Raw genomic sequence first — 20,002 nt, forward strand, 5'->3', positions numbered from 1 at the left:
CTGGACTTGTCTGTGATCTCTGAGCACCTCTCTAGATGTGCAAGGTGCCAGTTGGTGAGTGGATTAGACCAAGTCATGTTTTTTGGCTTCAAAGTAGGTTCTTCCACCTCCTACTTCTGTATTCCAACCCATCTGGGGAGACCTGTCCCTGACCCAGACATTAGGAATTTCAAACTCTGTTGCCTGAATATTGGTTCTTGTCAAGAACATGCCTGAGCAAGCTCCTTTCCCTCCCCTCCCTTCCTTTGCGTCTGCCTGTTTCCAAAGGGTTCTCAGAGGCCCCAAAGAAGTGCTTCTGGACTTGTTGCCTTTTTCCCAAATCCCCAGTACTTCTTTCCTGCCAGCCCCAGCCATGGCTGCAATCCGAAAGAAGCTGGTGATTGTAGGCGATGGTGCCTGTGGGAAGACCTGCCTCCTCATCGTCTTCAGCAAGGATCAGTTCCCAGAGGTCTACGTCCCTACCGTCTTTGAAAACTACATTGCAGACATTGAGGTGGATGGCAAGCAGGTGAAGGCGAAGAGCCCTGTCCCATCTCCCTTGGAACTTTTTGCCCTGTTACTTTTGGACCTCGTATGTGCTTCCTCACCACCCACACACTTCCTTGCTCCATTCTCCCAGCTGGAGTGAGTAAGAGTTAGGAAACGAAACTGGAATCTTTGAAAATCTGGGTACATCTCCTGATTCTACCACATACTTGCTCTGTAGTCTGGCCTAAGACCCTTAGCCTCTGTTAAACTTCCCCATCTACAAAATGGGGATGATGGTAAGACTGCCCTCAAAGGGTTGTTGTGAAAATGAAATAATGATATTCACGGTGGCAACTCAAACTGCTGCCTGACCTCTGCACAAAGGTTCAACATAGGTATCTTATGATTTTAGAAAAATGTGCCTAGTTTATGGTTTGTGGCAGTGTCCAGCACAGTCCCAGGTATGTAGCAGGTGTCCAAGGATTAGCTGTTTGGCGAGCCTAAAGGATCAGTGTTTTCAGAGGGCCTCTGGGTAGTAGGGTTGTATTGTGGCAACTAGGGTACTTGGGCTAGCTACTCAAACAGTGTGTGTGTGTCAGGTGGAGCTGGCTCTATGGGACACAGCTGGGCAGGAAGACTATGATCGCCTACGGCCTCTTTCCTACCCAGATACTGATGTCATTCTCATGTGCTTCTCCATCGACAGCCCTGACAGCCTAGGTGAGATTGGGGAGAGGGTGTTCGGAGTAGGGGATCGAGAACCCTTTGGAATTACCAGATGTGGCACTTGCCTTGGCCTGTTGTCAGCCATCTTCAGAAGCTTGGGAGGTAGCGGTATGGGGGCCCTGTTAGCCTTTCACTGTGGAACTTTGGCCTGTGTCACTGGCTCAGGGGAAGGTGTGGAGGGTGAGGGACTTAGAGCTGTGAAAGGGACCTTCATGCTGAATAGACTGTTCTGGGGAGATGCAGCCCCAGGGGGGTGCTTTCTAGCCCAAGTAGTGCTTCCAGCACTTGTGGGGACATATTTGTGCAGAAAACATTCCTGAGAAGTGGACCCCAGAGGTGAAGCACTTCTGCCCCAACGTGCCTATCATCCTAGTGGGGAATAAGAAGGATCTGAGGCAAGATGAGCATACCAGGAGAGAGCTGGCCAAAATGAAGCAGGTGAGTGGGGCTGTTGAGCCGGGAGCATTTGGAGAGGACAGTACTTTCTGGGGGATTGTGGATGGGTGGGGAAGGGAGCTTTTCTCCAGCTGACCACCCTGTGCTAGAGGCAACTACGGTGGCTACATCCCCAAACATCTGCTTCCTGGTGAGGGAGGGATGGAAGTATCCTGAGTAATTTCCAGTGAAATTGTCAAGAGAATGAAGTGACTTGTCCAAGGTCACCTGTCATGTTCATTTAGTCCAGTTTGTCCATTCTGTCCTAGGAGCAGGGGCTATTAAGATGAACAGGAAAATTTGCCTTTAGAGAGACAGCTTCTTAAAATAGATACCTCACTTAGATTCAGCTGGTACCATTGGAGAACACCTTGGGGGGATAAAGGGGAGGGGACTGCCATGAATGTGAATGCTTAAGTGTTTGGAAGGTCTAGAGGCTGAGGGAAAGCTTGTTTGGGGGCCTGGTGAGTAGCTCTCTATAGCCAGAAGACCAGTTTATTGGAGAAAGCTGTCAGGGTAAGTAATGTGGGCTATCCTGTGAGGATAATTATGGTAAGGATTTAAACTGTGGTCAACTCTGCATGTTAGAAAACTTAATTCTGGCAGCCCAAGGATGGTTTGGAGGAAAGTGAGAATGGAACCAGGGAGATTAGTGGCACACGTCCATTCGGGAAAGAAAAGTGTGTGGAGCATAAGGTTGGATGAGAGATGACAGGAATAGATGAGAATTTTGAATATAAACATGATTGCCTTGGATCCTTTTTTCAGAAGCTGACCAAGGTGACCGGTGTCTTGTGTGGGTCAGGGCTATAGGAGGTATTTGTTTTAGTACTACACTTAAATCAGTGAGATGGTAAGAGGTACCCCTAATCCCTAGTTTCCTCTGACCTCTCACCTTGTCTTCCCAGGAGCCTGTTAGGTCTGAGGAAGGCCGGGATATGGCAAATCGGATCAGTGCCTTTGGCTATCTGGAGTGCTCAGCCAAGACTAAGGAGGGAGTACGGGAGGTATTCGAGATGGCCACTCGCGCAGGCCTCCAGGTCCGCAAAAATAAGCGTCGGAGGGGCTGTCCCATTCTTTGAGAACCCTAAAGCCTACCTACCTGTTTCTCCCTCCCCCAATAAGTGTGTAGAAACCATCCCCCTTCCCACCCTGCCATCATGACTCTTGCTGAAGGCACCCTTTTTCAATTCCCTCCAGCCCAGGACTGCACTGTGCTTCCCTAGCCCCAGTGGTGGTGGTAGGCCCTCCTCCCAGCCCTCTGGGAACCTAGGCCTGTGTCCTGCCCTTTTGGAGTCCCTGTTGCCTCAGGGGTGGGGCTCTTATTCCCTTTGGGCTTCCCTGGAGGATCTGTCACACCAGCACTTTATCCACTTGTGGCTCACAGAAGAGTGTCTGGGGCAGGGGACTTGCAGGATGTAACCAGAGTTCCCAGCCCCTGCTTTTGGGGTTTGTCTCTGACTATACTTTGTGGGGGGCATGAATAAAAGACACAGGCTCCAATACATGTGTGGCAGCTTCCTGTCTTTCCTGGTCCCAGCCTTGGCTGCCAGCTTGGATTCCCATTTCTTCCTTTCAGGTTGCTTGCCAGGCTGGCCACTCTGCAAAGGCAAAACTCCCAGGCAGGCAAGTGGGTCGGCAGGGTGGAGACTTGGAGTAAAGGATGAGGTCATGCCTGGCTCTTGGCCTAAGAGGCCGGTGAGGGGAGTGGTCTACTTGTAGCTGTGGCTAAACTTAGAAAGCTGTGGGTGGCTTCCCTGCCACCTCCCACTGGGTTTCCTCCCCAGCTCTAGATGGAAGGGGGTGTGGCCCCAGGCAGGGTGTGACAGTCTAACCCTCTCCAGCAGCAGGTCAGTTAGGTTGCTCTAGGGAAGCTGAGGGGCCCAGCGGAGAAGACAGGAGGCTTTTGCATAGAACAAGTTTTGTTTCCAGAGTTTTCTTCCTCCCCTTCCCCCCAATTGTTAGCAGCTTGATGTGTCATTCTCCCCAGCAGGGGAGGGGGTGGAATGGCTTGGGTTGTAAACTCCCTACCCCAGCCTCCTGTCCCATGGGGGGCAGCTCAGCTGGGTTCTAGTTCAGGCAGGGTTCTGGTTGTGGGTCAGGCGGTTAAGGCTTGGCTGGTGTGCGAAGGCCTGTGGCTGTGTCTTCAGAGCTCATTCCTCCAGGCTGGCTCCACTTGCAGGGCTAGGCCCCCCTCACCCTCCCGATCCGAGGGGAGGTAGTCTTGACGGTGAGGCCCTAGAAAGCAAGAGGTGGGCTCTGTCTGCCTTACTTCCTTTTCCAGCCCTGTCCCCTACCTGGCCCAGCCATACCTGAGGTAGAGGAGCTGAGCTTGCTCAGACCTTGGAGTAAGTTCTGTCCCTCTTGCAGGTCCAGTTTAGCAGGGAAGGGGCAACCAATATATCCCCCATTTTCTTTACAGAACTCCAGGAATCTGTGGGGTACAGGGATACGTGTCTGTCTCTGTACTGTCCTGGCTTGGGAGCACTAGCAAAGGCTGGAGGCTAAGCCTTAGTCTGATAAGAGCTGTGTGCCTTTGGGCAAGTTGTTTCTTGCTTGCCATTTAATAGATTTTGACTCACAGTGCCCCTGTTAGAGTAGAACTGCTCCATAGGGTTTCCTCACCTGTAACCTCTGAATTGTCAGTTAACTTACAAATAAAATGGGGATGTTGTACAGATGAACAGAAGTGAGTATGAAGTGAGCCACAAAGAGATGCTTAGTAAGATATATCTGCCCTAGGCTAGGGGTCATGGCCACCAAGGGAATTAGAGGGTGGTAATGCTCACGCTTTCCAGTCGGAGTCATGGCCCAGGAGAAGGGGGTTGCCCACTACGATGAGCAAAGCCTTGGCCCGAGTCACAGCCACGTTGAACCTCTGGAAGGAAGAAGTATTTGGATCACGGGAAAGGAAAGGTCCTAAAGGAAGGAAGAATTCCTGCCACCCACCAGGCCACCAACCTTTGGGTTCTTAAGGAAACCCAGGTTAAAGTCCAGATCCAGCTGTACAAAGCTCTGGCTACTTCGTACGGTGGAGATGATGATGACACTGCGTTCTTGGCCTTGGAACTCTTCCACGGAGCCCACCTGGAGGAGGAGAGAGAGGCAGAGGTGGTGCCTGAGACCAAGAGGCTCAAAGGTGAGTCAGAGGGACTGCCCCTGCCTTAGGGAGCTTGGACTCCAAGGAGGGCACAGATAAGTCACCAGGCAATTATAGGTAAGTGGAGTGAATGCTGTGATGCTGGCCAACCTGGCAGGGTCCAGGTAAAGAGAAGGATGAATCCAGTTCAAGGAGTAGGGGCTGGAAAGTATGCGAGGCAGAGAAAACAGCTTTACAAAGAACAAGGTGTCTCACAGCAGTGTTTTCAAACTTTCCTGAAGATAATGACCAAGTGCTTGTTAAAAATAATACAACCTAGGGCCCTAACCCAGACCTAAATCAGTATTTCCAAGGCACAGACCTCTAAATCTTCATGCAGTGGCTTTCAACCCTGGCTGAACATTAATCACCTGAGGTACTGTAAGAAATACCAGTGCCCTGGCTCTGCCCCCAGATAACTGTTTTATTTGGCTGGGTGGGGCTCTGACACTGGCAGTGTTGAAAGCTCTCTAGGTGATTCTTATCTATAGCCAGGGTTGAGAACCAACCTCCTTAAAGAAAGAGTCAAGCTACTGCCTGACCCAAAGGATGGAAATGAGAGCAGGGAGACATGAGGCTGGAAAGGAGCAGGGGGATGCCAGGCCTGGTGAGCCCTGGGGTTTGGACTTTATCCTCGAGACAGCAGCTTCAAACCTCCCTGATTATACGAATTACCTGAAGTACTTTTAAAAATGCAAGCCTCTCAACGCCATCCTACAAGTTGGGGTATCCAGGAGTAAGAGTCTTGGGGAAAGCCCCAGCTATGTCTCAAGGCAGCAGGGTGTGCAAGGGACATGGGCTGGGCTGCAGCAGCAGGGCAGGAGCCCGAGGAGGTTTTTAGAAGACTGGGGAAGCTGGGGGTAAACCACAGGGAGCAAATGTGGAATAGTGGTGATTCACCTTTAAGTCCTTGATGTCATCCAGTCCCCGAAGCTCCTTGTCAAGTTTTGTGATGCAATAACGGATTTTTTCCACCTGAAAGGAGGGGACAGGTACCCTTCTCTCATGCGGATATCCCAATGCAAGAGGGAGCCAGTCAGGAAGGCCAGTGTGCCACCCCTTCCCAGGAAGCTGGGAGAAATGAGGAGGGGGCACCTGCCCCACGTGTTCGTCTGACAGGGACCAGTAGTGCCCAGCTCCTGGAACCTCATCCTAGTGGTCTATGATTAAGAAGGTATCCTTGCGGGAAGGGCAGAAGACTGAGAAACTGGGGGCCTAACCTGCTTCCGGTATGGGGAGATGATGCCCACGCTTCGGGGGCTCAGGCGGGCTTTGCCTTTCTTGGAGGAGGGGGCCAGGAGCAGCTTCAGGTAGGAAGTCACTGTGGCGGCCTCTTCTGGGTTGAAGAAGGACGGGCTATTGCCCTCACGCTCATCCTTGCCCATTACACCGTGAAAGATGATGGGAAAGCCCTGGACATAGTGATCAGAAGAAACTCGCAGCCAGACCTCCCAGCTTTCCTTCCCTTCCACCCCCAGACTCTCCCAGAGGATCTGGAATTCCAGGCCAAGGTGACAGAAGGAGGGACCAACGGCTTCCACTCAGAGCCTTCTCCTGCCGTGCCCCTTCACAGTAAGAGGGAAGCTGGTGTAGAGGGAGAGGACGCCTAAGCTCTTGTCCTGCTTGGCCTCACCTGCCGAGGCAGACCTTCCCAGCGACAGAAGCGTTCTCGATCCATAATGTCAGCACAGGCCTGCAGCTCCCCTTCATAATATAGCTGGTTAGGAATGTCCAAGATGGTGGGGTGAGATCTAGGAGGCAGGAAGAGGAAGGAAGAGGGCTGGATTACTTTTTTTGAGGACCCTTGCTCTGCTGGCTCCAGTTCCACACACATTCTCCTACCTTCCTGTCCAGTGGACTGCAGGACACATTCACCTACAGTGTCTACTGAGTGTTTCTCAAGAACCAGGTACCATCAACCATAGAAAACAGAACCAAATGTTTCCAGGGAATATCTCATCCATAGATTACATGAACCAGTCAAATTTAAAAACCAAAATATTGAGACCCATTCTCAGATTTCAGTTTTGTTAAGGAAGGACATTTCAAAAACAAGAATCATCTGCTATCACCATTATTTCATGACATAATGTGTTAAACCCAAAATAAGAGAATAATGCAATAGCTAACATCTACTGAGTTTTTAGTAACTGCCTGGAACTCATCTAAGCATGTTAGATGTATTAACCCATTTACTAAACGAAGAATAGCTCTTTAATTTGATCAACAGATTTTTGAAAAACTTACTAAATCGTCCCTATTTTTCTCATTTCTCATTGGAGTTCCTGGAAACTTCATCTGGGACCCACATCAGACATCTCAATGTCTGGGAACCACTGATCATCTCCTAATAGGTAAATAAACCAAAAGGCCCAGCGAGAAGCCATTTGCTAAAGTCACACAGCCAATGAGTAGCAGTGATGGAGCTAGAAAGGAGGCCTCCTACCTTCCAATTTATAGTCTATCTGCATCATACATCTTGAGCCTGGGTGGCGCAAACGGTTTTAGATCGGCTGTCTACATAAAGGTTGGCAGTTTGAACCCACCCAGTAGGTTCACACACACACACACACACACACACACACACAAGCCCAGTGACCTGCTTCCGTAAAGATTATAGCTCAACTTTGTAACACCGGGGCTGTAAGGAGTCAGACTTGATGGCAACAGGTTTGTTTTTTCTGGTGGGAATACCTGTAGTTACGTAGCAGCTTGGTTATGAACTGGGGGTTGTAGCCACTGGGGCCCTTCTTGTACAGGCTGTTGTAGGTGAGCAGCCGCTCTAGCAGCGAGTACCCCAACCCGTGCTTCTGACTCAGTGGGGAGCGCAGCACAGGCCCCAGCTGCCGAGGGTCTCCTGCCAGCACCAGCTGCCCTCCTGGATCTCCTGTTTCCTTGACTTCCATCAGTCCTGGGAGGCAGGGGTGGTGTGGGGAGGAAAGTAAGTGGTAAGACCTCCCCCACCCCGTGCAGGGTGGCATACCCACAGCCCACTCTGAGCGCCTCACCTGCTATAGCCACCAGACTTTCAGGCTCCATGGAATGGCCAGCCTCATCGATGAAGATATGTGTGAAGTGACTGATGGGAAACTGGGCAGAGACCAACCTGGGAGGTTTCAGGGCAGGCAGGGGTCATACTCAGGCATCTGATTTCCAAACCTGAATGCTCACCCTCATTGCTCCCTGGTCTCACTCCCCAGACTGTTGCCCCTTTACTTACACATATGATTAAGGTACACAAAGATACACACTCCCCACCTGCTGGCAGTGATGAGGGTGGTAATTAAGACACGATATTCCTGCAGCTTCTTCTTGGCGGGAAAAATATAATCCCCCTTCTTTGTATCCCAGTTACAGTAAGGCTGTGGATTGTGAAGGCAAAGGACAATCAGCTTAGCTCCACCCATTCTCACACTCAGCCTGGCTCTGTGCCTCCCTGGCAATTGTATTCATCTCCTGCACTTTAGTCAGTGAAACTCAGGCCCAGGGAGGGGTCCTGACCCACCCAAGGTCACACAGGAGTATCAACATGTCTTCTAGTTTCCCAGCATCTGCCCTGAGTCTTCCTGGCATCCGGCCATCTGCTGCCCCTCTGCACTTCCCCAGGTACCTTGATGTCCTCGGGTACCATGCGAATATCCCGGCTGGGGGCCAGGAGACGGTAGATGGAACTGGGCAGGTGAACCCGGAGCCGCTGACAGAGGAGGTCAGCCCCTGAGTTAGATGGAGCACAGGCCAGGATGTGGGCTTTGGGCAAGTGCTTCACCACCTGGAATGGGGATAAGCACAGTATGGGAAGCAGCTTCAGGGTTTCTAGGGGTATAGGGAGAGATTGAGTCATGACTCAGGTTGGGGCAGTTGTGGTGTCTGTCTCCCATAGCTGAGAGAGGTAGTGACACAAAAGGAAAGTTCTGATCCCCAGGTCCCTCCTCGTCAAATAGTGTATTAATGCTGGAAAACTGTTGCAATAAATGGAGATAGGTATGACGACTGAAATGTGAATGGTGACTCTAATAGTTGTAGTGCTCAACCTGTACAACAGTACCCACAGCCATACTAGGCCCTAACTTTCTACCTCCCCTTCTGATTCCTGCTGAGAGGTAGGGGCATTCAGGGAGCTGGAGGGAGTCAGAATCTAGGGAAAATGCTTGATGCTAGGAGGAGTCAGAGTACAGACCCCAGTCTATGCTCAGGCCCCACCTGCTTGATGGCCTCCACTAAGGTGACAGTCTTGCCAGTCCCTGGAGGCCCAAAGATGATGTAGGGGGCTGGACGTGTGGTGCCCATAACAATGTGCTTCAGGGCCTGCAGCTGCTCTGGGTTTGACTCCAGACTCCGGTCATACAGCCTGGCAGAGAGGCCGGGAACACCAGCTTGGCGTCATCCAGTGTCCCACGAGCCTCCCTGACTCCAGCCTGACTCCTCCCCTCCCCTCCAAGTAGCCTCAGAGCTCCCCTGCCCACAGTCTCACTTGAGCTTCACATCCGAGGGCAGCAGTGGGACCCCACGGGAGGCCACAGGGAAGAGCGTGGGCCACAGCAGCCAGCGCCCTGTCAGTTCCAGGGCACGATGCTGAACCCTCAGGGGCTGGCGATTGAAGGTGAAGTTCACCTTGAAGGTCAGGCCATCCACAAAGCGGCTCAGGAGGCTGTGGGGAAGGGAGAGAAAGGAGGAGAGTTACAGATAGGTGAATGAAAAATGAAAGGCCAGGCTCCTTCCTGGTCTACCCTTACTCTATTCCCTCCATGTAAAGTCCTCTAGGACAGAGAGCAGCTGAGGCAGCTAAAAAACCTAACAAAACAAAACAAAAACAACCCGTAGGTGTAGGGTAAAATTGCACTCTACAGGGTTTTCAAGAAAGGATTACTTGGAAGCAGACCACCAGGCCTCTATTCCAAGATGCCTCTGAGTGGGTTCAAGTTGCCAACTTTTGGTAAGTAGTTGAGCACTTAACCATTTGCACCACCCAGGGGGACTCCCCTGAGGCAGCTCATGGGCCCCCTGCCCTAGCCCTTGGGTCCCACTTATCTCAGGGAGAAATACCCCTCCCTCCCCAGGCCTCAGAGAGAAGCCTACAGACTCTTCTGGCAGCTTAGGGTTCCCCCAACACCTACCTCATAGAAAAGCTCAGCTTGACACGGTCCAATTCTACCTTGTGCACAAAGCCCTTGTAGGTGATGGGGTCCTCCTGGTCTATCTCAGAGGACAAAAGGGCAAACAGGTGGTCACCTCGCAGGACTGAGGGGCGGCTCTCGGTCACCCCTGGAACCTATGGGGTTTGAACATAAGCAAGTTGTATCCCAGGGATGGCCACTGGAGGGCCTAATCCCAAGTTCTCCAGACCTCCTCCTCCTCCTCCAAGGGACAAGGACTGAGGTTCCACCATCCTTCTACTGCAAGATGTGGGGAGTTTTGCCTCCCTTATGCTCTTTTGCTTCTTACCAGGCATAGCAAAAGTCAGAGGAAAAGACAAGTCTTCCCAAGCTGGTCAGAGATGCTGAGCCCATGAATCCTGGAACCCCCCGGCGCATGAGTTCAGAACTTGGAGCCAGCTTCCCTGCCCAGCTATTGCCCTCTTGGCGTAGTTAGTTCATACTATGCCTTTATAATCTGGTTCAAAACCCATTTCCTGCAGGAATCTTTGCTTGGTCATCCTCACCCCCTCTCTCATAAGGTTTCTTTTTCAGAACCTGTGTGCAGGAATCCATTCCCACATGTAATTCTGGACTTGTATGTACACATTCAAATCCAAGAGCTGGAAAGGGCTCTGATAATTATCTAGTCCAGCTCTGTGCTGCTCAGATGACGGAAGGAGGGCTCAGAGAGAGCAAGGGCCCTGCCCATGGCCACACAGCTGGTGGTAACAAAGTCTAGATTAGAACTCAGGTCTTCCCCTTTGTCCTGCTCTGACATCATGTTCTGTGAATAGGATGCCCATCCTAATTCCTGCTGAGCCTTCTACGCAAGGAATAACTTCGCTTTTCCTCGTTTGGCCCTGCTGCCAGGAACAATACACTGCCCAAAGTCTCCTGGGTTGGCTATCCTAAGCCCACCCTCCTTGCACCCGATCTGAGGCCCCGACCTCCAGTGTGAGCAGCCTGGGGTTCTGGTCCACAGGGTCCCAGGTCATGGGCACAGACTCCAGGTCATAGTGCCGGATGTCATGCTCCATCTGCAGCTCCTCCAAGTGCAGCAGCAGCCGGAGCTTCACCTCGTAGTTCCTCCACTTTAGGGCTGTCTCCAGCTGGGCCCTGGCAGTGATGGTTGGAGACAGGAGGGAGTGGGAACAGGATGGGTCAGGCAACACCTATGTCTAGAAGCATTACCCTCTCCCATCTGCTGGGATGGGAGTGGGTGGGGGTGGGTGGAAATGAACATCTGGGAGCAGGGGAGACTAGAAGGGTAGCAAAGTAGATAGAGATCAGAGGCCTTGAAGAAGGGAACCCTGGCTGCTCTCACTCCTTTTGATGCCCTGCCCCTACCTCAGTCCCGTCTTGGCATTTGTACTGTGGATCCAATGGGCTGGAGCACTCTCCTCCAGATCATCCTATGACTCCACCCTTCCCTCATTCAAATGTCTTGTTCACATGTCACCTCCTCAAAGAGGCCACACCTAATGGTCCTCTACAAAACAGAACCACCTCATGTTCTTACCCTGTTTTCGTTTTCTTCAGGGCACTTATTGCTACATAAAAATTATTTGTCATGTTTGTTACTATATCCCTGCACCAGAAAATTGCCTGGCACACGGTGGGTGCTCAGTAAGTGAATGAATGAATGAATGAATGAATGGAGAGAGCCTAGAAGGCTGAGGATGCAGATACTGGGGTCATGGGAAGAAGCCAGCAGGAAAAGAGCTATAAAACAGCTGAAGGGGAAGAAACCAGGAAGAGTCCGGGGTGGGAGCGAGGTGCCACTCACTTGATCTCAGCTATCTCCTTTGGGGCAGTGAAGATACTTGTTCCCTGAAGAAGGATGGGGAGCAGCTGTCTGAGGCGGGGCGGTGGGTAATATGTCCCCAGTGCCATGCTTAGCTCCAGGTCATAGCCCTTAGCACTGCAGGAGTCAGGGAGAAAAGCAGTCACCAACACCGAAACCACTCACCCTCAGAGACTCTGAGGGGCCCCTCCCTGGATAGTGACTGAAGCCCTTCTACTGTACTATCGCTGAAAGGTGGTCATAGCCTATACCCAAGGTGCAGACTCACTGCCTTATGGGGCTACTCACAGGACCATTCTCATTCTGGGAATCATGATACTGGGAAACATTTTTAAAATATCAAGTAAGTAATACATGTTCAAGGAGCCTTGGTGACAGTGGTTAAGCACTCAGCTGCTAACTGAAAGATGGGCAGTTCTAACCCAAGAGCCACTCCATGGGAGAAAGATGTAGCACTCTGCTTCCATAAAGATTATACAGCCTAGGAAACTCTATGGAACAGTTCTACTCTGTCCTAAAAGGTCATTATGAGTCAAAATCAACTCAACAGCAATGGGTTTGGTTTTTTGGTTTAATACATTTTCACTGTCTTTATTACAAGCTGCTAAATTGATTTCAATTCATAATGCCTCTACACACAGAGTATAACTGCTCCATAGAGTTTCCTAGGCTGTAATCTTTATGGGAGCAGACTATCAGGTCTTTCTCTTATAGAGTGGATGGTAGATTTGAACCACTAACCTTTCAGTAAGCAGCCAAGTGCTTAACCATTGCACCACTAGAGCCCCTACATGCTCATGAAGGGGGAAAAAAAATCAGAAATTAAGTAATTAATGAGTAAATAAATAACATTCCCACCATTACCTAAAAATAACCAATATTAACTTTTTGGTAGTTGTGATGGTTATGTTTGTATGTCAACTTGGATAGGCCTGGTTGAGTGGCTGGGCAGCTGGATGTAGTATTCCCCATGATGAGACTGGTAATCAACTCCATGGTGGAATCTACTGGGAGCAACTGAGTAGCTGCCTTAGGGAATGTGGTCTGTTTCCTGTATATAAGGAGAAGCCTTGGGAATGGTCTCCAGCCTTTGGCATGCTTGAACCCTGCACGTAGCCGTGTCGTTGCTCAGCAGTCTGCCATGCTCTGCTGACCTTGAGACTTAAAATGGCCTGCCATGTGGTCTGGTAACATCAGGACTGTGCCTTTTTACTTGTCAACTTTGGGGCTTCCAGCCTCAGCAGCCAGCAGCTGTCTGAGTGAAGAAAGGCCTCAAAAGCTCCAGTGGGCTGGGAGCAGGAGGCAGAGCTGGACCCCAAGGTTGAGGGGCTTTCACCAAGCCCCTAGAGCCTGGCACTCTGAATTTGGACTTAAAGCCTCCAAATTGTAAGAATAAACTGTTTGTTAAGGTCATCCCATTTGTGGTATATTTTCTCATCAGAGCGGAAGCAGGTAACCAGAACAGTAGTCTTCAAGACTTTTTTTTTTTTTTTTTTTGGTAAATCTGTATTATATACATATAAGCTCCCTAGGTTGGAAGGTGGGAGTTCTGGTGGCATAGTGCCTAAGGCATTTGACTGCTAACCAGAAGCCTGGTGGTTCAAACCAACCAGCCACTCTTTGGAAGGAAGATCGGGCAATCTACTTCCGTACAGATACCGACTCAGAAACCCAAGGAGGGGTCTCACTATGAATCAGACTCAACTTGATAGCAGTGAGTTTTTTTGAGGTTGGAAGGCAACATTGGACTTGAGCATACTGGTGACCAGGCAACATTTCATTCTGTTGCACAGAGTTGCCAAAAGTTGGAGCTGACTTGAAGGCAACTGATAACAATCTAAACAAAAAGAGCACAATGGTCTAATTGTGGAAGTACTATTGTAATAGTACCCTGTAGAGTTTGCTTTTTTAACTCAATGATTTGTGAATATCTAGTCATGGTAGCAGTTCAAACCCATCAGCTACTCCTTGGAAGGAAGACTGGGCAATACTTCCATAGCGTTACCACCTCAGAAACCCAAGGAGGGGTCGCTATGAGTGGAATCGACTCAATGGCAATGAGTTTGAGGTTGTTTTCTTTTTGAGTTATGTCAAAAAGAGGTGTCTACAATGGGGCCTCTGGGTAGTCCATCACACAGATGAACACATTTAACATTTTTTCACTGTCCTCAGATCTGAGGTCCATGTGCAACTTTCTGACAAGTTAGGATCTCTGCCTCTGGTCTCATGACAAGTGATGGAAGCCAGTCAGAAAAGGGAGCTCTGGCTCCCAATTCTGTGCTCTTCCCAAGGGCCCACACTGTTGAGGCTGGGAGACTACCAGCCTGGACTGGTTGGAGGGAGGAGGAGTTACCGGTCAGGTCTCTCTCCTTCTTCTATCCGGTTGGTTGTCACAAGGTTTCCAGCAATCCGGGTCCGCTTGAAGGGAGTTGTGGGCTTCAGCTGTGCTGCCAGGGGACTATGGGCCACAGCAGCCAAGAAGCGGGCAATATAGAAAGTGCCTGCTCCTTCTGAACCTGGCTCCCCAGGTCCCAGGAGCTCCCAGAGCACCGTGGCTGGAAAGTAGCCCACAAAGCTGGTTTTACAGTGGACATGGAGTTCGTAATATTCACCTAAGGGAGAATTGTTAAGTGAATGGAGGTCCTTCAACCAGCATCATCCCCACCCTAGACACTCCTCCCAAATAGCGCCACCCCAATGCCAAAAGCCCACTAGACAGTGACAGGATATTTCCCAAAGCACCAGCCCTTTTTAGGGCAAGCTCTGACCACCAGAGGCTCCTTCCTTTGGAAACCTGCTCACCTGGACCCAGTAGGCAGGGCAACTCCCGGTCTCCATTGTAGAAGGCAAACTGGGATGTCCGGCAGAGTGGGAAGAGATGGGTGAGGGTAACAGGCTGGGTTCCTCCATTCCGAAGCCTCAGTGTCAGTATTTCCTTGCGGTTCAAATCCAGGCGGATAAGGAGCTGCCCATCTCGGGCTTCATGGGGCCCCTGGACCTCCACGTCCACCCCATGTTTCCCATGAAGATACTCAGACCTAGAGAAAGTAAAAGTCAAGGGGGGGCTGGGACTGGAAGGGCCTGGACTAGGAGTTACCCTGGGGAGTTTTCAGCTGGGGAAGTTGGCAAAATGCCAGCCATGCTTAGGAAACCCATCTCCTCCTTCCAGACCAAGTAGTTCTTTCCCTACCTCTTCCCCGATTACTTGAAGGAAAGACCTTACCCAAACCTGAGGCAACCCACTTTGTGTCCTCAGATAGAGCTCCCTTCCCCCAGCATTCAGGGTCACACACACATACACACTCATACCAACACACCTGTCATAAAAGATCTTCGCTAGCAGTGACTTGTGGTGTTTGCTGATATCTGAGCCCAGCTTCATTTTCCTCTTTTCTGGGAACCACTCATCGGTCCAGCGGTCGAGACTGAAGAACCTGACCCGAGTCTTGGTGACATAGGCCAGATTTGCAATCTTCATTCCATACAGCATGGAGGAGAAGCCAGGGGCGGGGGTCCCAAAGCTGCCGGAAGCAGAGGAGACTGGGAAGTGAGGGAAGGCAGGGCCAGTGGGAGGCAGGGTGGCTTGAGGGGCAGGCAGCTGGGGGAGGGGACCCGAGGGCTTGTTCTGTGCTGGACACACCAGCCCTGCTGCAAAACAGGAGTGGGGGCCCAGAGACAGAGACACTCAGGCCAGGAATCTTAGGAATTTTAAATGTTTCAAGGGAAGGCCACGGGACTTTCTAAGAGAAGATATGATTGTTTTAAACAGCAGGTTGTGGATTTTGAATTTCTGAGGAGAGAAGCCCAATCATGGGCTGGTAATTTGGAGGACTAAGGGAAGACAGAGAGAAAGGAAGGAAGGTTTTTGAGAAAATGATTTGGGACAGAAAAAAATACCAACCAACCCAGCAAAAAGGACTATGGCTAAGGGGAAGGTGAATAAAACGATTCAGAGGTGGTGGATCTAGGTAGGGTCCAGCCTGTTGGCGAGGAATGAGAGAGGGGACCAGAGACAGCACAGATGTCCAGAGTATGTGTGCAAGGTGGCTGATCAGACAGCAGTTTCCACCCGAAGTCAAAGGGTGCAGGTGGAACCCAAGCAGGAAGGGAAAGGATCCTTTTCCAGAGATCAAATAGCTTGGCTTTGTGCCTAGAGAAGGTGAAGACAGGGAAAACTGGTCAGAAGGACAATAGCCCAAGGTTCAGCACCTGGAATTCAGTTTAGTCAATTCAACAAACACCTACAGAGACCCGTTATGTGCCAGACACTAGGCTAGATGCTGGGGATCCAAAGATGCAAAAGACCCAGACCCCACCTCCAGAAGCAGAGAATGGACACATAAATTCCAGTATGATACCGTGGGCACGACAGGAGCCTCCAAGGGCAGCTCATCAAGCCAAGGAGGGTCACTGAGACTAGCCTGGGGGCAAAGGAGGGTGGCCATGAAGGCTTCCCCAGGAGACTGCATCAGTATTGATTCCTGAGGATGAAGGGGCATTAGCCAGGCACAAGGGGGAGGGCAAGTATCCCACGTGGAGGGACAACAGCATGACGAAGGTGGAGATGTATGAAAGAACACATTGTGTGTGTGTATGGGATGTACACGTGTGGGGTTGTGTGTGTGAGTGAGAGACGACTGGCCACTCTATCTCGGTCACTTCGGATTACTTCACCTCTTAGGACCTTGATTTCTTCTTTGATAAAATGGGGATAACAACAGACTTACCTTGCTGAGTTGTTGTGAGGATTGCATGAGATATTGACACTGTAGTAAGCCACTTAGCCCAGTGCTTGGCACATAAGGAGATCTCAGTAAGGGTGAGCTATATTAGTATCACAGTTTGGCTGCACTACAGTGAAAAGTGCAAGGAAGGTAGTGGCAGGAGGCAGCAGAAATGGGCAGGGACTAGGTCATGGCCAGTTTTACATGCCAGGCCAAGAAGCCTGGACTTGGCCCTGAAGGCCAACAGCCCTCCCCCTGCTGTACTGGTACCCGGAGTAGGACATTCCCATGCATGACATGCTTCACGGACAGAGTTAAGATGTGGACAGCTGACTACCCTCCCTCAATGCTTTGTAGGGAACAAAAGGAAATCCTAGTTCATAAGAACTAAGGCAATACCTACAAAGCTAAATTTGCATGGTCACTCACTAGGGTACAGTTAAGATCACTGGTGGTTATGAACATTTCCCTGGTGCCTCCTGCCTGTAACTCTGCCCCCACTCCTTCACCCCAAGCAAATGGAAGACTATTCAGAAAACTTTGAGTTGGCTCTGATTTTTTTTTTAAATAAATTACTTAAAAACATAATAGAAAATGCGCAGTAAATGTTAGCTACTATTATCAGTATTCATATTAGTAGTAACAGTAGTACTAGTAGTAGCAGTAGTAGGAGTAGTAACAACTTACTTTCAGCCCACGTCAGAGGCTAACTGTGGTTACAGAACCACCACGGTTGGTGGGTTTTAAGCAGGGGAGTGGCAAGATCATATTTGCATTTCAGATCACTCTGGCATCAGGATTGGAGGATGGATTTGCTGGAGGCAAGACTGTAGGCAGGGAGACCAGTTAGAAGAAGGCCATTGCAATAGTCCAATTAAAAGATGACAAGGGCCTGAACAAGACAGTGGTAAAGATAGAAGAAGAGGGGCCAGATTTGATAATATTCAGAATTAAAATTAGCAGAATTTGGTGATTGCCAGGAGAGGGGGATGGAGGCTAGGAAGAGGGAGCAGTCTAGGATAAGACCCAAATCAATGGCTTGTTTACAAGGGCTATTCCCACTATATTTTAAATATTTAAAAATACTTATTGAAAGAATGAAAACACACAGAAACGCTGATGTACAACAATAGTGCTGCACAGAATATATAATAGTTTCCCAAAGACAGAGACGTAATAAAAATAAGTAAATAAAAATAAAACCATGGAGGTGTCTGGGAGTATGAGTAGCCTGAGAATTGTCCTGGTCAGGACAACTCAAAGAAGAGAAAACAGAGAAGGAACCCTCAAGAGAGGGAGGAGGAGAATCAGGAGGAAGTCTCAAAATCAGGCATCAGGATCACTAAGCACCATCAATCGGGCCACAAACTTAACTGACTACACAGAAGCAAGGTTCAGAGTAAGAGAATACTCCTTGGTGCCTGCAGCCCTCCCAGACACCTTGCTGTTTTTGTTGTTAGCTGCCATTGGGTCGGCTCCGACTCATAGCAACTCTACATACAACAGGATGAAACACTGCCTGCTCGTGCACTATCCTCACAACACCTGCTGTACCTGAGCCCATGGTTGGAGCCACTGTGTCAATCCATCTCTTTGGCCTTCCCCTTTTTTGTTGACCCTCCACTTTACCAAGCATTATATCCTGCTGCAGGGAATGGCCCCTTCTGACAACATGGCCAAAGTAGGTGAGATGAAGTCTGGCCATTCTCACTTCCAAGGAGCATTCTGGCTGCACTTTTTCCGGGATACATTTGTTAGTTTTTCTGGCAGTCTATGGTACTTTCAGTATTCTTTGCCAACACCACAACTCAAAAGCATCAGCTCTTCTTCAGTCTTCCATATTCACTGTCCAGCTTTCATATGCACATGAGGCAACTGAAAATACCATGGCCTGGGTTAGGTAAACCTTAGTCTTCAAAAAGATATCTTTGCTCTTCAGCACTTTAAAGAGGTCTTTTGCAGCAGACCAGTGCAATATGACATCTGACTTCTTGACTGCTGCTTCCATGGGTGTTGACAGTGGATCCAAGTAATATGAAATCTTTGACAACTTCAATCTTTCCTGCATTTATTGAGATTCTACTTATCGGCCCATTTGTAAGGATTTTCATTTCATGTTGAGGTATAATCCATAATGTAGACTACAGTCTTTAATTTTCATCAGTAAGTGCTTCAAATCATCTTCACTTTCAGCAAGGAAGGTTGTGTCATCTGCATACTGCAGGTTGTTAATGAATCTTCCTCCAATACTGATGTCTCATTCTTCTTCATATAGTCTAACTTGTTGGATTATTTTCTCAGCATGCAGACTAAGTATAGTGAAAGGACAGAACCCTGAGAACACCCATCCTTCCTGATTTTAGACCACGTAGCATCCCCTTATTCTGTTTCAACAGCCTCCTGGTCTACGTACAGGTTTCTCACGAGCACAATTAAGTATTCTGGAATTCCCATTCTTCTCAATGTTATCCATAATTTGTTATGATCCACAGAGTGGAATGCTTTTACATAGTCAATGAAACACAAGTAAACATCTTTCTGGTCTTTTTTGTTTTCAGCCAAGATCCAGCTGACACCAGCAACAATATCCCTCATTCCATGTCCTTTTTGGAATCCAGCTTCCATTTCTGGAAACTTCCCTGTCAATGTACTGCTGCAATAGTTTTTGAATGATCTTCAGCAAGATTTTACTTCTGTGTACTATTAATGATATTGTTCAAAAATTTCAACATTGTGTTGGATCACCTTTCTTTGGAATATGTACATGTATGAATCTCTTCCAGTCAGATGGCCAGATAGGTGACTTCCAAATTTCTTGGCATAATGAGTAAGTGCCTCTAGCACTGTGCATCAGTTTGTTGGAACAGCTCAGTGGGTGTTTTGTCAATTTCTAGAGCCTCATTTTTTCACCGAACTTCAAGCGGAAGCCAGTGAAGCTTCAACTTCTTCCTTCCATTGGTTCTTGATCATATGCTATCTCCCAAAATAGATGAACGTCAACCAATTCTTTTTCATACAGTTATTGTGTATTCCTTCCATCTTCTTTTGATGCTTCCTGCATCATTTGATATTTTTCCCGCAGAATTTTTCAAATATTGCAACGCGAGGGTTGAATTTTTTCTTCAGTTCTGTCAGCTTAAGAAATGCTGAGTGTGTTCTTCCCTTTTGTTTTTCTAACTCCAGGTCTTTGTACATTTCATTATACTAATCCCCTTTGTCTTCTCAAGCTGCTCTTTGAAATCTTCTGTTCAGCTCTTTTATCTTGCCATTTCTTCCATTTGCTTTGGCTGCTTTCCCTTTAAGAGGAAGTTTCTGAGTCTCTTCTGACATCCATTTTGGTCTTTTCTTCCTTTCCTGCCGTTTTTTTTTTTTTTTTTTTTTTTAATTCTGATTTGGGTGAAAATTTGCAGAGCAAATTCACTTTCCATACAGCAGTTCACAAACACTTGTCTCACGACACTGACTTCAATTTACTACAATGCAACAGCTCCCCTCCCACTTCCTCCCCATAGTTACCTCTTCCCTGTGTCCATCCCTCCATGCACTCCTGCCCCCTGAGCTGTCTCCCTAT

At 49.1% G+C, this 20,002-nt stretch overlaps 2 protein-coding genes across 2 annotated transcripts in view; one reads left to right on the forward strand and one right to left on the reverse strand.

Moving 5' to 3' along the window:
- Positions 1-208: 208 nt before the first annotated feature.
- Positions 209-2,711, forward strand: RHOC (ras homolog family member C). The gene is made up of 4 exons (XM_007949124.2): positions 209-508; positions 1,068-1,188; positions 1,502-1,632; positions 2,538-2,711. The coding sequence occupies exons 1-4, from the start codon at positions 209-211 to the stop codon at positions 2,709-2,711; spliced, it is 726 nt and encodes a 241-aa protein (XP_007947315.2).
- A 1,064-nt stretch (positions 2,712-3,775) lies between these two features.
- Positions 3,776-20,002, reverse strand: part of MOV10 (Mov10 RISC complex RNA helicase) — a 31,033-nt gene continuing 14,806 nt past the window's right edge. Inside the window, exons 3-21 of the mRNA XM_042781960.1 lie at positions 15,025-15,228; positions 14,510-14,745; positions 14,061-14,319; positions 11,690-11,824; positions 10,851-11,019; positions 9,883-10,037; positions 9,240-9,416; positions 8,969-9,116; positions 8,379-8,537; positions 8,027-8,130; positions 7,777-7,874; positions 7,463-7,679; positions 6,402-6,519; positions 5,989-6,180; positions 5,669-5,743; positions 4,591-4,716; positions 4,419-4,507; positions 3,942-4,063; positions 3,776-3,867 (exon numbers count right to left, since the gene is read on the reverse strand). Coding sequence (XP_042637894.1) covers positions 3,776-3,867; positions 3,942-4,063; positions 4,419-4,507; positions 4,591-4,716; positions 5,669-5,743; positions 5,989-6,180; positions 6,402-6,519; positions 7,463-7,679; positions 7,777-7,874; positions 8,027-8,130; positions 8,379-8,537; positions 8,969-9,116; positions 9,240-9,416; positions 9,883-10,037; positions 10,851-11,019; positions 11,690-11,824; positions 14,061-14,319; positions 14,510-14,745; positions 15,025-15,228 — 2,875 coding nt within the window. The remainder of the gene's footprint in view (positions 3,868-3,941; positions 4,064-4,418; positions 4,508-4,590; positions 4,717-5,668; positions 5,744-5,988; positions 6,181-6,401; positions 6,520-7,462; positions 7,680-7,776; positions 7,875-8,026; positions 8,131-8,378; positions 8,538-8,968; positions 9,117-9,239; positions 9,417-9,882; positions 10,038-10,850; positions 11,020-11,689; positions 11,825-14,060; positions 14,320-14,509; positions 14,746-15,024; positions 15,229-20,002) is intronic.

This window comes from Orycteropus afer, unplaced genomic scaffold, assembly GCF_000298275.1.
Source record: "Orycteropus afer afer isolate SDZICR_OR568_19922 unplaced genomic scaffold, OryAfe1.0 scaffold00010, whole genome shotgun sequence".
Classification (NCBI taxonomy): Eukaryota; Metazoa; Chordata; class Mammalia; order Tubulidentata; family Orycteropodidae; genus Orycteropus; species Orycteropus afer.

Bases quoted from the DNA above. Each gene is read 5' to 3' on its own strand.
- RHOC (XM_007949124.2), top strand. From the start codon at position 209: ATGCCTGAGCAAGCTCCTTTCCCTCCCCTCCCTTCCTTTGCGTCTGCC. The intron at 509-1,067 runs GTGAAGGCGAAG...TGTGTGTGTCAG, and splicing joins TTGAGGTGGATGGCAAGCAG to GTGGAGCTGGCTCTATGGGA. The intron at 1,189-1,501 runs GTGAGATTGGGG...ATATTTGTGCAG, and splicing joins CGACAGCCCTGACAGCCTAG to AAAACATTCCTGAGAAGTGG.